Source organism: Styela clava, chromosome 13 (assembly GCF_964204865.1).
Source record: "Styela clava chromosome 13, kaStyClav1.hap1.2, whole genome shotgun sequence".
NCBI classification, from domain to species: Eukaryota; Metazoa; Chordata; class Ascidiacea; order Stolidobranchia; family Styelidae; genus Styela; species Styela clava.
The window spans coordinates 19,720,365-19,737,501 of NC_135262.1; the positions used below are offsets into that span (position 1 = coordinate 19,720,365).

The 17,137-nt window shown below is 38.1% G+C and overlaps 3 protein-coding genes across 3 annotated transcripts; all 3 read left to right on the forward strand.

Moving 5' to 3' along the window:
• Positions 1 to 606: 606 nt before the first annotated feature.
• LOC144431232 (uncharacterized) lies at positions 607 to 2,268 on the forward strand. The gene has a single exon (XM_078119072.1). The coding sequence runs from the start codon at positions 607 to 609 to the stop codon at positions 2,266 to 2,268; it is 1,662 nt and encodes a 553-aa protein (XP_077975198.1).
• LOC120326643 (uncharacterized) lies at positions 1,162 to 3,921 on the forward strand. The gene is made up of 2 exons (XM_078119073.1): positions 1,162 to 1,299; positions 2,322 to 3,921. Exon 2 carries the CDS (start codon positions 2,386 to 2,388, stop codon positions 3,919 to 3,921), a length of 1,536 nt encoding a protein of 511 aa, XP_077975199.1. The 5' UTR covers positions 1,162 to 1,299; positions 2,322 to 2,385.
• A 20-nt stretch (positions 3,922 to 3,941) lies between these two features.
• On the forward strand, positions 3,942 to 5,294 carry LOC120326642 (uncharacterized). Its single transcript, XM_039392961.2, has one exon. The coding sequence runs from the start codon at positions 3,942 to 3,944 to the stop codon at positions 5,292 to 5,294; it is 1,353 nt and encodes a 450-aa protein (XP_039248895.2).
• Positions 5,295 to 17,137: the final 11,843 nt, after the last annotated feature.

Sequence of the window (17,137 nt, forward strand, 5' to 3'; positions counted from 1 at the left end):
CTACCCACAAATTTTTCGCCCTGCGACTTATCCTGAGCCCCTTCCTACCTTGCCTACCCGACCCATTATGTCATCAATGGCCAGAGATGACTGTTGGATGCCACCGCCTTTAAGGTCCTATCTTCCTCCTAGTCCTGTACTACCACCAGTAATTTTAAGACCTGATCCTCACACTTCAGTACTCCCGGAATATCCATCTCAACAATTGGATCATAATTATCCCAGCAGAGATGATTTGTATGTTTTGGCAAACACCATGAAACAAGGCTTCACACTGCCTAAACTTGACCCCATAACTTTTGATGGTGACCCAAAAAGCTATCATGCATTCATGCGTGGATTTGACAACATCATTGGTCATCACGCCTATGAACCTGCGGTGAAATTAGCTCAACTTATACAGATGTGCACTGGTGAGGCCAAGGATGCTATTAAGCATCTTGTAATTGTTGATTCTCCAAGCGAAGGATATCAAGCAGCACGAGACACCTTACTGTATCGATTTGGAAATCGTACACTAGTCATTGACGCTCACATCCGCTACTGACAGAAGGACCTAGAATAAGAGCCAATGATACTAAAGCACTGTGTCGACCCGCGTCACAGATGAGAAACTGTTTTATTATTCTGACACAGTGGAAAGCTGAACAAATGCTGGATGCACAAGCTTATCTCAAGGATATATTTCGTCGTCGGCCACCAACATTACAAGCAGATTATGTACATGACACTTCTTGGAAGAATCATCCGATTCCTTCATTCACTCATTTATTGGAATTTGTTGAACTGAGAGCCCATCTCAGTAATAATTTTTATGGACGTTTAATGGCAGAAAATGACAACAAGCCCAGGGCAGTACAAAATTTTAAACCTCGCTTTGGGAAAATGTCTGCCTATTCTACAATCAGTTCTTCAACATCACAGAAGAGGAATTCATCACCTGCTTACAGACCAACACATCACAATGGAAGACAACAAGCTCATGGTGCTAGCCAAAAGCACCCACAAACTTTATGTTTATGTTGCAAGAACGATCACCCTTTATATCGTTGCGCAACATTCAAACAATATGACCTGCAACATCGTCGTGATTTCATTCGAGAGAACAATTTATGCTTCGACTGCATGAGATCCGGACACATCGTCAAGGAATGTCCGTCTCAGAAACGTTGCCAAGCTGATGGGTGTACACGGAAGCACCACACACTACTTCATCAGAATGAAATGCCAACCAGGCCACGATCACCTGTGACCGGAAATATACCCACGGACACTAATAGTAAGGTCAATTCAACAAATGTAAGTTCTTATTTTGCCAATGTTGTCAACTTTTGTGATACTGATTGTTTTGTAAGGCTCATGGTTGTCCCTGTTGAGGTAGAAGTTTGTGATTCGAACCATAAGTCATTGACATATGCCTTCCTAGATTATGGGGCAACTAGATCCTTGTGTTCCACTAAATTAGCTAGGGATTTGGCTCTCAATGGTGAGCCAGAGAGATGTACAATACGGACTGCCACTGGTCCAAAACTTCATGATGGCATGAAAGTTTCATTTACTATTAGGGGTGTCCATGAACCCCAGACCGTTGATGTTCACCATGCCCTGACCTTTGACTCGATACCCGATGTACGAGATTCAATACCAAACACTGAGGCCACACAGCGTTATCCTCACCTACGGGACCTAGATTTTCCCCTATTGGATAAACCGATCGATTTGCTTATTGGGGCTGATGTCCTGGGTCGTTACCCAATTACCGAAACCCGGGTGGGTGCAGCTGGATCCCCCACTGCATTACACACCATCCTAGGTTGGGCCCTTACTGGCCCAGATGTAAGCATTGCAGAGACCAATGCAGAGGTCAATTATTTGAATACTATACACCCAATTGATTGTAATTTTACTGATTTTTCTAGTTTTAATGAACCTATTTGTCATATGTGTGCTCATGATTTTGCTGATGTCAATGCTAACCCATGTATTACTCAGCCATCCCAAGATGATAGAAGGGCACTTGATTTTATGAACCAAACTGTGACCAAGGTTGATGGTCGGTTTCAAATTGGACTTTCATGGAAGTCAGACACTGTTAGCCTTCCCTATAACCGTAATATCGCTGAGAAGCGACTAACGTATTTGGAACGTAAATTCATGGGGGACCCTGAATTATTTCAGAAATATAGAGATAAAATTGAGGGTTATATTCAGAATGGTTACGCCGAAGTAATCCCATCACATGCACTCACACCCACAAATAAAACATAGTACATTCCACATCATGCCACACACCAATCTAAATTTCGAGTTGTTTTTGACAGTTCTGCTGAGTGTAAAGGAACTTCATTGAATAAAAATTTGCTTTCTGGTCCTGACAACAACAACATGCTAACAGGAGTGCTCATTCGATTCAGGCAAGAATTGACTGCATTTGTTTGTGACATAAAAGAAATGTTCCACAGAATTAAAGTTTCACCTGAGGACGCAGATGCTCAGCGGTTCCTATGGTGGAAGGACCATAATTTGGATAGTGTTCCCATTGACTTTAAAATGTTGTCCCACAACTTTGGGAACACTTCATCACCTTCTGTTGCCACATTTGCGCTACACAAAGTAGCCACAGACAATCTGTCGAATGCAGATGAAATGACAGTACGCACCGTTATGCGCAATTTTTACGTCGATGATGGACTGAAATCTGTCGATGATCCATCAGATGCTGTAAGACTAATCAAACAGCTCACTGAATTGTTGGCAACTGGAGGATTTCACCTCACCAAATTTATGAGCAATGATATCAATGTTCTGCAATCAGTTCCAGAAAGTGATCGTGCTCCTGCAATCAAAGACCTCAATCTTGAAAGTAATTCACTCAGTCGCACCCTAGGTGTACAATGGAACATGCACACTGATGAATTTGTAGTATACGTCAACATTGAACCAAAGGCGCTCACTCGAAGAGGCATTCTTTCAATGGTGAGTCAAATCTTTGATCCTTTGGGTTTTGTTCAACCATTCATCTTACCTGCCAAGCGAATTCTGCAGGATCTTTGTATTGAAGGATACTCATGGGATGACCCCATTACTGGTTTACTAAAGGACCGTTGGGAAAATTGGATCGATAAATTACATGCATTGAATGGCCTGGCGATCCCTCGATGTTACAAACCACAAGAGTTCAAAAGCAACAATATCCAATTACATTGTTTTTGTGGTGCCAGCACGTCTGGCTATGGAGCATCAGCTTACTTACGACTTACTGGCGACAAAGGTGAAGTTCATTGTTCCTTTGTCAGGGGAGTCGCTAGAGTAACTCCTAAGCAGCCACTGACTATTCCACGATTGGAATTCATCGCTGCAGTTGTGGCTGCTGAGCTTGCTAATTCAATTTTACAAGAACTGGACCATACAGTTGACAGCGTTATATATTGGTCAGATTCCATGTCAGTTATCCAGATGATCAATAATCGTTCTGAACGCTTCAAGACATTTGTGGCCAACAGAATAAACACAATTCATCTCTTGTCAAAACCACATCAATGGCACCATGTCGAATCTAAGCTGAATCCAGCCGACATTGCTTCTCGTGGTCTAATGCCAGATAAACTAAACAAGGCTGGTATTTGGTTCAAAGGCCCACAATTTATATGGGGAAGTGAAGATGCATGGACCGTGGTTAATGATGGGATCCATGAAGTCCCATGCGACCCACAACTTGCTTCGGAGATGAAAGTTCATTATACTGAACCTATGATCTCACAGATTCTTCTCCATTACATGAACTGTTATTGCGTTACTCATCATTCGAAAAGCTATGTAGAGCTGTTGCATGGCTACTACGTTTTCGTACATATGCAACTTGGAAATTCTCACATTCTGACAATTCACCAACTTTGGGATTTTTATCTGTGGAGGAATTAGATTGCGCCACCAAAGAAATTATGAAACTAGTACAACAATCATCCCTCTCAGAGGAGCTCAAATATTTTGAAGATAATACAGATGCTGAGGAAGTACCGTTGAATCTACAGAACAAAAAGAAACTCAAAACACAATTTTCGAAAACACTTCTCAAATGCAACCCTTTTGTACAAGATGGAATCCTGCGAGTAGGTGGACGACTTCGAAACTCCGGTTTACCAGTTGATCAGAAGCATCCGATTATTCTTCCACCATACCATCATTTGACAAAACTGATTATTACCAAACATCATGAAATGACTGGACATTCTGGTACATTACACACACTTTCCTCTGTTCGTGGCAAATATTGGATTTTGAAGGGACAATCTGCTGTTGCCAAGGTTGTTCGTGACTGTGTTGCTTGCAACAGACGTTCTGCAAAAGTAGGAGAGCAGTGGATGGCAGATCTACCATTTTCTCGTGTTACTGCAGGTAACCCACCATTTTACTACACTGCAGTTGATCTGTTTGGCCCTGTAAGAATCAAATTGGGGCGAAGCGAACATAAACGATATGGCTGTATATTTTCATGCATGGCTACAAGAGCAATACATATTGAAGTTGTAGAATCCTTGGATACTTCAGCATTCCTGCAAGCTTTCTTCAGGTTTACATCTAGACGTGGGAAACCTGCTCATGTTTATTCAGACAATGGATCCAACTTGGTGGCTGGAAGCAAAGCTATTGCAGGTGGTATAAACAAATGGAATTCCAAACAGATCGACACATCTCTATCTCAAAAGGGTATACAATGGCATTTTTCGCCTCCTCTTTCTAGTCACCAAAATGGAGTGGTGGAAAGAATGGTACGAGAGGTGAAAAGAATTCTTCGAGCTCTATTGAATGGCCAGTCTCTCAATGATTACTCATTATGGTCTCTTCTTACAGGAGTGGAGGGAATTCTCAATGATAGACCAATCACACCACTGAGTGATGATCCGAAAGGCTTGAATGCCCTCTCTCCCAACTCAATTTTGATAAACAGATTAGAACCATCTTTACCACCTGATGTGTTTTTTCGAACGGATGAATATAGAAGAGGATACAGGCATGTTCAACGATTACTCGATTTATTTTGGCAGCGTTGGACAAAAGAATATCTTCCCCAATTACAGTGCCGACAGAAGTGGCTCAATGTTCAACGCAACTTTCAAATTGGAGATCTTGTGCTGATGTACGATGACAATTCACCAAGAGGATGTTGGCCCAAGGCAATTGTAGAAGAAACATACCCTGATGATCAAGGGGTTGTCAGACGATTGAAGGTGCGCACATCCAATTCAACATATGTGCGTGACATAAGGAAGCTTTGTCTACTAGAAGCTGTTTGATACCTTTACACATTACATATATAGCAATAGCATCCACACCACGCATACACAATTACACATACATAACATACATTCTCACTATGGGAATATTAGGTGTTTTTTTTCTGAATTTTTTTTTCTTTTTTTCGAGGGAGATAATTTTTTGGTTTTACCCCCCCTTTTATTTTCGGGGTCTTGCATTGATAATTTCGTTATCTTTATTGATTTGTTACTGTGTTTATCCTTTCAATTGTTTTTGGAACTCAAGCAAACCTTTCTTGTTTTTTGAAAATCATTTTCCTTGTTATCGATATAACATTTCATATAATTTTCGGGGCCGGTATGTAAGAAATGTTTGCATGCATTTTATGGGACCTTGAGTCCTTCACTTTAAGCACCTTAAGTTGGTCGCGCTTTGTGAGTTTACATTGCCCATCTTTACTGTGACGTAATAGTCACTTATTCCCCCGCGCTTTACGACCTTCTAGAATTTTCCTTGCCACGAGGTAGACGCTTGTTGCGCTTTGCTTATTAGGGAGGATTCTGCGCGACTGCAGAAATTATAGCTTATAGGTTTTACTATTTTCTGGTTATATTACTAAATGATTATCAGGTAGGAATTCTAGAATTGAAATGATTATGTTTATCCATATATTGTCCGATAGGTTGTGAGGATTGCTGTATTTTTGTTGTATCGAATACGTCTGTCACTTATTGTTTTTATTTGTATTATAGCATACTTATGGCTGTTTTTTGAGTCCTTGTCAAAAACAGTCAATTTATCACTAACACTAACGCCGACACTAACCCTAACACTGTTATCACTGACGTCAACATTAGATGTGTTTAAACAAGATAATAAAGTTTCTTTCAACACAAGTCTACGGAATTGTTGGTGTAAAGGTTGCAGTGTGTGTTGGTCAGTTGGTGCATAGATTGAAGACATTATTTGGGGACCCAAGGGACAGGACGCGTCTCCAGTTACCCTGTATCTTTGAGTCGCAGTGGGACACATTAGGTACCGTACCCTACGCGTACTTATCCCACAACGGCACATACACATCTCATAGTAGCAGGCTTTTAACGCAATAATAGAAGGTGTGAATGCGCCACGTTGAAACCAGTAGTTCGTATATTTCTTTGAAAGTTACAAAATATAAACCCAATGTAAAATCTCTATCAGCGGTAATGCAGCAGCAGAAGTCTCACTGAGATAGAATAAGAAAAGTAATCAAATCTATTTGTCGGACTGATAATATATCCGAATAGTGAATCCGTCTGTAGGCCTACATGTTTGAAAGGTTTATTATTATGTATTTTTGCTTTGGAAGTAGCAAAGCATTGTTTTTAATTTTGGTCGGCACGCGGAAGAATTTTGTTGTTAAATTTAGCCGATTTTGGCACGCGAGCCGAAAAAGGTTGCCCACCCCTGGCCTACTTGAACCTTGTTGAGTACATTTACGTACAAAATACACACTGCATATATAGCATCCACACCACATATACAAATTGACAATTTCGTTATCTTCATAGGTTTTGTTTCCGTATTTTTAACTCCAATTGTTTTTGGAAGTTGAGCAAACCTTTTTTTTTTTAAATTTCCCTCCGTTATCCATTTCATCAAAACATTTCATATCATTTCCGGGGCCGGTATGTACGAAATGTCCCATTTTATGGAATCTCAAGCCCTTTAATTTAAGCACTGTGAAGTTAGTCAACGTCCCTCCTTTTACTGGGGCGAATAAATGACTCACCCCCCCCCCCCCTCGCTAGAAAATTCGAAATTTTGTTGCCACGAGGTAAATGCACGTCGCACAATGCGGATCAGGGAGTCTGCTGTGCAATTGTATATTTTATTAATGATGGGATTTCCTAATTCGCGTTTGACTCATGCCATACGTTGCAAAATGATTATCAGGTGGGAATTTGATACTTCGAATATTGTTAGGTTTATTCATATATTACCCGAATAGGTTTTGAGGATTGCTCTAATATATGCAATGTTATATTTATCATTGTCTTATTTTGTATCCTAGCATACTCGCGGCTGTTCTTTGAGTCCTTGTCAAAAATAGTCAATTTATTATTAACACCAATACTGAAGTACTAAGACTGTTAACACTGATGTCAACATCAGATGTGTTTCAGGCTGATAACAAAGTTTCTTTCAAAGTTTCTTGTTGGTGCATAAATTGAAGACAATAATTTGGATACCAAAGGACAGGATACGACTTTAGTTAGCTCGTAACTCGTAACCGTAGTGGGAAACCTTACTTCAAACTACTTATCCCACATGCACAACCTTTACAATTGCTCAATTTCTGATGAATGGGCTAGTATGAAAGGGAGGTTTGAAGATCATAGTGCCAGTATTTGACAAGTCAAAGACAGTTAAACTCACATATTTTGTTATCCACATATTTTGTATCTCTCGGTATCCACACGTGTCAAGAAATAAGGTTAAATGAGTGGTCTTTCGCGTGTCTCGAATGTTATATGAGATAAAAATAACACAATGTATACGCTTTTTTTTCTCGTGATTGCATCGCATACAGCACCGATGTCCTAGCAATAGAATGATGAGAAATAAGATTAGAAAAGCCGATACTCGCATTCGCTGAATGCCCGTAAAATTAGAATTTTTCACATTATAAAAAATAAGGAACGGGTAGATAGAATTGACAATCTTTCAAATACATGATATGTGGCTTAAAGTAATTACATTTAATCTCAAACCAACTTTGTGATATATATATATGAAGACGTTGTGGAATTATTACTTAGCGAATTGGATGGAGCAATATTCGAATCTAAATTTACATGCGTGTCCATAGATTTTCTGGAATCGTATTGAAGATCGATTTCTCTACATCTTTTACCGATACAATATTAATTTATGTTTCTACTAATTGCAGCATCCGTTATATAAGATCTACCGTAGGGTGGTCCAAGGTTGCGAGGTTGGCGTGACGCAATAACTTTTGGCGATGTCTCGCGGGCCGCAGTAGGAGAAAACCCAAAAGTGATAAAACATCGGGAGTTTACCCATTTGCTTCTTGAGAAATATCGTGATATTTTTGGCATTTTTCTTCATGTTTGATTTTGTAATGTCCGCTAAAATTATATTTTTTCGTGGTAGAAATTACTTGGAAACACACCAGACCCCGTCATTGAACATTGTTGGAGAAAGGTAAATACGTTTCCTATTTCTTGTTCATTTATTCTACACTTATTGTATGATGAATTCATATATTTGACTAATTTCATTACTTTTAGCGTGATTAGGTTTAGTGGTATCGTCAAATAACAACCAAAATATCTGTCTAAGATGAGACTCCGGACCCAGCTAAAAAAAACTGGATTGCGCGGCGCTAAGTCAGGTCTGCGTTTCGTCATTGCTGTAACATGGCCACGTCTCTAAAATTGAGAAGTTACTTAAGGCGAGCTTCATGTACGAAGTTTGGATGGAAGCGCGATTCATCTCATCAGCTTGGTCATGTCTGCACAAGACAATTTATTCTCCTCGTACCGACCACGGGAAGTCATTTCCATCCTGGTAGAATCTGGACGTTTATAGATACAACATTGAAATTCCGTGATTTTATCAAATATCAATCCCGACATCGGGATTAGGAAAAAGGCCAATCACAGTTGGAATAGTTCAGAAATATTCTGCCAATAAATACACTTATCTACCAATGGTTTAGTTCAGTACACGCTAAAATTGTTCTACGGGCGCAAGGAATGTGTGCTAGGGCCGCGGTTCGGACCACCCTGATCTACCCTATAAAGCTCGGTACAAGCAGTACTTAATCATATTCATGTAACCTCTATCCTGAAATCCCTACTAACATGCATTCTTAAATCATCATAGGTTGTTACTGTTCCATCCGAATGTTGGCCAGGGTAAATATTGACGTGTTTACGTAAACTGCAAAGGCGCGTCTGACGCACTACACAATGGTATGATGTGAGTTTGTTAATTACGTTAATTAGTAAATTGGAAGCGCAATAGTTGGATGTCTTGTCTCAGTCTAGCTCAGTATTCGGTGTGAACCAGTGTTTACAGGTTCTGTATTGTTGGTAGTACTCGTTATGTATCTGTTGGAAATAACAATAAGAATTGAGGTTCTCAAGTGTAATACAAATATAATTTGTGGCAGTATTACTGTCAAATTAGCACAATAACTACTGCTTTAATATTTTAGTCATAAAACTTGGATTTTAGTTACTTTAGTTTAGAGCATATTTCATTTGATTGTGTTACTTGGAAAGTCGAAACATTGGGTATATATATAATGTTAAATTTTGTTTGATTTTAATCTATATCGTGCTGATTGATTTGAAATATAAAGAGTTGTGATATTATGATACTGCAAAATTGTCTTGCCGTATGGAATATTTAGTTTATGTTCATTGTTTTCAGCAGATGCCATGTTCCTGATTCTATTCCAAGTTCCATCGTGTTGACTGTTTTGAACAAACTACACCGATTCTAAGTTGAATTTCATTGGGACAGTACATTAAGGCACAGGCAATATGCTGAAGAACTTTGCTTTCTAATATCAGACACTGGTAACTGATTCAGAAACAAATCGTTAACTTCGTGACAGGACTTGTTTATTTATTGGGGCGCGTTGTCAACGATCTCCAACTAATAATAATTAGCTACGAATGTAAATTTCCCTTTTTCTTTCGAATAGTCGGAAACATTTCTAGAATATTGAATCTGAAGAATATACTAACGTGCAAACAGAAGAATGAACAAGTGTTCAACTATGTCTTAGCAAACGCTAAAAATTGCGAAATTATAACCGCATATAGAATATATCTCAAAGAAAACGAAGAGGAATAAAAAAAACATAGTTTAGGCTGTCCAACCAACGCCCCATGCACGGGCTGCGTTCAGCCCGCACTTAAATGAGTTCATAAGCAAACACTTTTAAATGTTTAAATTTTAGTATCGTATTTTATATAGGCTAAACTTTAGCGGTTCCCAAACTATGGGTCGCGAACCACTGGTGGGTCGCAAAAGGAATCTTAGTTGGTCGTGAAAAGATGTAGAGAGCTTTGGTTAATCATACTGGTAATTAGGATCGGTGGCGACTCGAATACGTAAATCTTCAAAATAACAAAATAAATTAAATTGAATTTAAATTCGAATCTGTGATTGGTTCCTTTTTACGATCTTCTCAAAGGAACAAAAATTTTCTACACAAAGAATGACCACGTGGCTTTTTTACGCATAGCAGTTTTGTACACTGTACAGCACTTCTTATCGTGTTTCCCCGAAATTTAGACAGGATTTAGATTTATTTATTTTGAAGAATAACACTATGGTTTTTTTTGGAAGAGGTCTTTTGTGTTCATTTATCAAAAATAAAATTACATTGTAGAAAATCACAAGATTTTTTTACTAAATATTATATAAAAACCGACATCCATAGTTTTTATTTGTATTTTCTATACAAAAATCAAGTGACAAATATCATAATTGTGACATCACACAATCTTTAATAGTGGTGTGATCTTCACCTTACTTCAGGTTAATGAACCTTTCTTCTCCCACACATTTTAAAGTTATTTTAAGGGTAGGGTCATTTTAAAATCATTTTAAAAATTCAAATTATTATCTTATTTTCAGGCCAGGTCTTCATTTCGAGGAAACACGGTAGTTTTGCGATGGTTAGCCATTGCTGTGTTCTGTATAATGTCCTAAAAAAACAAAATGAAATTAAAGTTAAGTGGGTCGCCATAAGCTTTGGTTAAATAAATAGTGGGTCCCAACTCTAAAAAGTTTGGGAACCACTGCCGCTAAAGTATGTTTCACGATTATGGCGGGATTATTTCGGCATTCCACATACAAATGTGGGTTCTTTTAATCACGCGTGTATCAAGTCTTGCGCTCTGGTGGATATCGATGTTTAATTTTTTAAAATTTATTGCAGAACTGCGCGTTCTGTTTGACAAATTTGAAAACTACTGTGAGATCATTGGCGACGAGGCGCTGCGAAAAATTATAGAAATGATTTTGCAATTTCCATCTCCAAATCAACTTTATTTTAAATTTTTTCTTTCGATCTGGATTTGATCTTCCTTATCGCCACTGTAAAATTGAAAAGTTACCAATATCTTTGCTACTGGCCCCTGGATTCGTTGTATTTTTCTGTCGTGTCTATGTTTTTGCATTAAATGTATTTCCAACAGATACATAACGAGTACTACCAACAGTACAGAACCTGTAAACACTGATTCACACCGAATACTGAGATAGACTGAGACAAGATATTAAACTAATGCGCTTCCAATTTACCAATTATCCTAATTAATCAACAAACTCACATCATACCATTGTGTAGTGCGTCAGACGCGCCTTCACTGTTTACGTAAAAACGTCAATATTTACCCTGGCCAATTGCAATTTCCATCTCCAAATCAACTTTATTTTAAATTTTTTCTTTCGTTCTGGATTTGATCTTCCTTATCGCCACTGTAAAATTGAAAAGTTACCAATATCTTTGCTACTGGCCCCTGAATTCGTTGTATTTTTCTGTCGTGTCTATGTTTTTGCATTAAATAAAACTTATGAAATGTCGTCACTGCGGATCGGTAAACATTTCTAATATTATTGACCTAATGTTACTTCATGAACTTGTATCAATGTTTCGAATTTTACAAAACGGCCTTCTGAAAAGTTAAAAATCATGCGAAATTGGGACACATTATGCTCATCAAGAAATTGAAACAATATCATATCCACTGGAAATAAATAAAAATATTATAACGCAAATATAACAGCCAATTTTGACGCCATTGTCCGTTAGCCAGGATTGTAGGCTGATGCTCGTGTATCGTGCGCTATACTGTCCAAGCGTTTGATTCAACGATGCGCAAGTGACGTGCCGTGTCCAGGCCACGTGAGAACGGCCATTAGAGGAGTAAACTGTTACTCGAATATTCGAATATTTTTCCCAACCCGAACTAAACTAGCACTTATAGCCACGCGGACTGCCGACAAAGGCACCTTCATGACTATTCACAGGAAGTCATCCATCAATGAGGCGGAATCCTGATGCGGGGGGAGTAGCGTCAAAAACTAGTCCAATGTCCGAATTCTCTAAAAACTGAGGAATATTCATCCTTCTATCGCAGTAATCTGTGGGAGTTTGCGCGGAATCAGCGTTAAGTAGAACGACCCTGGCAATTCTTCTTGGGATGCTTCGATATCATATGACAGAATATGCCAAATTTGTACAGGAAATATTTACATTCCACATCTTTGAATTGACGAGGAATTGAAATATTTTGAAAACTTATAGAATTACTCCACTTTGACCAACACTTCAGTCTCTTATTGTTGAATTTTTCATCCCAAGCATCAAGTATTGAACTTACAACAGTAAGGGCTTTTCTATTTGTGACAAAACCTGTGAACTCCTGGTGTTCAAGTATGAAGCAATCTCTCTCGCTTCCACAGTTCAGCCCCAAGCACTTTTCAGAGTAAGTCTCTCGATATCTAAATCAATACTTGTGGCGAGACGATGAATGTATATCTCACGTGAAACTGATTTGGAATTCGAAACCCAATCTGTCGTCTTGAACCCGTTATTGTGTAACATTTCAATCACGTTCTTAGATGCTGATACCAATGAATCGAACTCTATATAATGGTCACGTATTCCGCAATGCATCAAATTTGAAATTGTCTTATTGTCAATACTTGTACGCAAATTTCAAGTCCAACCAAGAGGAGATTCAATTCCTATTGGTTCACGTTGTCGACCCACTCCATGCAAAAGCTGGAAGAAGCTGTGGATTTTGGCTCGCGTCAATCAACTTGGGGGGCCCCCATGTAGCCTACATCGTTTCTTAAATACCATTTTTTTAAGAATACAAACAGCCTAGTTTTATCTCAAACAGCAAATTATTTACCACTCCCTAAATTTTGAAACACCCCCCCTAAAAAGAAAAGCTGGGGAACATACTGGTCCAGGAGCAAACATTTTTTAAGGTTCAAATTTTAGTACCGTATTTTATATATGGCTAAACTATGTTTCGTATTATGGAGTGACATCCAAATGTCGTTTCTTTCAATCACGCGTATAGTAAGTCTTGCGCTCTGTTGAATATCGATGTCAGTTTCGAAACAAATTCGAAAACTACTGTGCGATGAAAGAACGGAGCAGTGATTTATACGCACATGGCTGTTTCCAAGAAGAATCATTATTTGAACAGTTAAAAATTGCAGAATTAATATAATCTTCCAAAAATCGAATATATGAAGCATGGCTTTTATATTGACGTTTATAGCTGTCGGTCTTTTCTGCTATTGAAAAAGCACATTGACGCGATTATTTATTAAATCGTTGTTTGTTTTAAGTTGTTTTGAAAGACTTTGGAATCTTATTCGAGCTGCGTGTTCGTTTAGTGACTTTTCGCAATTTCCATTCATCTCCATAAAACCAACTTCATCAGGACGGTAAAATAATTTAATTTTACTGTTCGTGGAAAATATTCTCGTCTATTATTAAACGACTCGCTACACGGTAAATTGAACGACGTGACTATAATGGTCACATAAACCACAATGCATGAAATTTGAAATTGTCTCATTGTCAATACTTGTACGCAAATTTCCGATCAAGTCCAACCATGAGGAATTTCAATTCGTATTGGTTCATGTTGCGATGGGTGCGCAATGGGATTTTATGCCGCGATTAAAATCATAGCTTGATTCGCTTCAATATCGGCCAACGGAATATCCTGCAAGTGAGGCGAGGCATATATTGATCTCTTTTAAACATTCTAGCTGAATGTTGTATGCGTGACTCCATCGCAAACACGTTGTTTAATGCCAATATTCTTCATAACCAGATTCCACCTACAATTTTACTAACTCTGCTATTTGTGAAACGCCTTTGTTACATAAAGTGTCAATGGTAACACAGGTACGATTTATTTTTATTAGACCAAGTCTTCGTTTCGATTGATGATGTATATATAATTGAGATTTGAATAGCAAAGTCTAGCACAGCGATAAAGTATTCAGAAAAGCCTACAGACCTTTTACTACAACTGGCAAAGGCTGAAATTGGACACCACGTCTGAAACATTTGCATTGACAACGCTGTTTTACGAGTAGAGACATTGCGATGGTTGTTAGCATTTGATCTTCTTGTAAAGATCCTCAGGCCATGGATCACTGAATAATGCTTACCCGAACAAGCGCGACACATGTTATAAAATTTACACCAAAAGGCAAACTGTCCAAGTTCGAGACAATTGAAACATAAACTTAATTCTAGTGAAAATCTCCTTTTTACGTCATTGGACATGTACATTTAAAGAATGTAAACAATTGCCGAAGCAACTACGTTTTTGTGGATGCTTGAAAGTATGACTTGAAATCGGATATTTTGCGGCTACTGAATTCCTGAATCTTTGCCACATTTACTCATTGCAACTACATAATTACTTACCATCGTACCTAGGCCGTCGACATGTCGTTTGCTACCCCGTCAAGGACGCGAATAGCCGAAGCATATGTGAACCGTCGTCGTCAAGACAACTGTGTACATTATCAAAAAATAAGCAAATTTACCAGACTAGTTTGGTTCCAGGTGAACAATCCACGCGTCAACTGCTTCTTGGATTGAACGGTTAAAGTTAATTTTGTAGAAAGCTCGAAAGGATGCAAAAGTCTTCAATTGATACAGTATGACGTCGTTGCATTACTGTTGAATAACAGCAAATAGTTAAGCTATTTTATAAGTCGCAATATCTGCAGAAAACTGTAGCTGTGTTTACAAAACATTGTAACACAAATACTTCATCAGTCAGCCAGTCAGAAGTTCATTTTTCACCAAAATGAACATATAATTAATGCAAACAAAACTAGGAAAAAAACACAAAAAAGGAATTTCATGGTGGAGGGTGACGCGGAAAAAACAATGCTGGTTATCGAGCAGCGATACCTGAGATAAAGGTCTAACTTTGATATAGGTAGAATAGAAAGAAGTCCATGAAATACAAATGTTTCAAACCAGCACCTTCGTCGACCCAATTAAACAGCCCTACAGAACCCATGAGGTTCGATCGAACCCATGTTAAGAAACACTGCTAAAAAACTGAGAATGGTTAATAGATAATCTGAGCTACTCGCATCAGGCAAGGTAGTCGTGGAAGCAATATAGCATAGAATCAACCAAGCACAGCGATAGCTGTTCCACGAACAGATGTTTTGAGCATGTGTTCAAATATTCAGTTATTCTAAATGAAATGAAATACTGTTACAAAATTTACAAAACAATCTAAGCAGAAAGCTAAACTTACATCATCTGTTAACCCTTTGATTTCTGCCAATCTCCTCTTCTCTGAAGATATTTGAGTTGATTTTTATCCTCCATAATTTTCAAGTAATGTGGGTAAATGTGCGGACGTTGCCTGTATCGCTTCTTATCTGAATTAAAAGAACAAAATTTAAATGCTTTGTAACATCCATTATGACGTCATAAAATAGAATGAGGATGCATTTCAAAACTAATAAAAGCCTAGCCCTGAATAATAAAAAAGTTGATTGTTGTAAACTGCTTGTCTGACTTTGGTCAGACAAAAGGTTACAGAAATACATTTGTGTAAGCGTGCAGCAGGACTCTCGAATTGCTCATTAAAAAAGAACTGGCGTTTAGTTGCTGTGCTATTGTCACTTTTCCCAATCTTGAAATTGCAACATGCAGAAATAAAAAATTTACATCCTGGAAATATTGTAATAGAACCGATTCGCACAAAACTGATGATAGCTGTAAACTCGAAATAGGCAGTGGTATATTTATAACTGTTGCCCACAACTTCAAGAACATACAACTTACATTTGACTAAAGCAACATAACGCTGGTTTACTCATTAATTTCCCTGTAACCAACGGTTGTGACTTTTCCGGTTTCAAATCGACACCACTGAGAAGTAACTAGGTACAAGCAGATAGAAAGATGTAGAGTATGCACAAATATTGCATTTGCTAGAGTCCTGAAGAATCGGCTAATACGAAAGGAAGATTTGAAGATCACATAGCCAGTATTTAAGAAGTCACAGAAAGCTGAACTCACATTATTTATTATCCCCACATTTTGTTGCTATTATCATTCTCGTTGAAGGAATTTCTTGGAATCCACACGCGTCAAAAAATAAAGTCCACTCACACCACCGTGCGACGATCCGAAAGACTTGAATGCCCTTTTCTCCAAACTCAATTTTGATAAATAGATTAGAACCGTCTTTGCCACCTGATTTGTTCTTCGAGCACATGAATACTGAAGAGGAATACAGACATGTTCAGTGATTACATGATTTATTTTGTCATCGCTTGACAAACGAATATCTTCCCCAATTACAGTGCCGACTCAAGATTCAACGCAACTTTGAAGTTGGAGATCTTGTCACCCTGATGATCAAGGAGTGAAAAGTGAAAGTGTGCATATCCAATTCTACTTATATGCGCGACATAATGAAGCTCTGTCTACGCTTTTTGAGTACATTTACGCACAAAATACACACTACATAAATAGCATCCACACTACACATACACAGTCACACATACATTCTCACTATGGGAATATTAGGTGTATAATTCGAATTATATTTGAGTGGGGGCTAGTTTTTGGTTCTATCCTTTTTTGAATTTCTTGCATTGGCAATTTGCTTATCTTCATTGGTTTTGTTACTGTATTTATTTCATCAATTGTTTTTGGAAGTTGAGAAAACATTTCTTTTTTTTTGAAAATCATTTCCCCATGTTATCCAAAAAACAGTTCATAAAATTACCGGGGCCGGTATGTACTGTACGAAATGTTTGATTTTATGATTTT

What these genes read in the sequence shown, in the direction of transcription:
- LOC144431232 (XM_078119072.1), top strand. Translation starts at nt 607, where the DNA reads ATGAGAAACTGTTTTATTATTCTGACACAGTGGAAAGCTGAACAAATG.
- LOC120326643 (XM_078119073.1), top strand. Translation starts at nt 2,386, where the DNA reads ATGCTAACAGGAGTGCTCATTCGATTCAGGCAAGAATTGACTGCATTT.
- LOC120326642 (XM_039392961.2), top strand. Translation starts at nt 3,942, where the DNA reads ATGAAACTAGTACAACAATCATCCCTCTCAGAGGAGCTCAAATATTTT.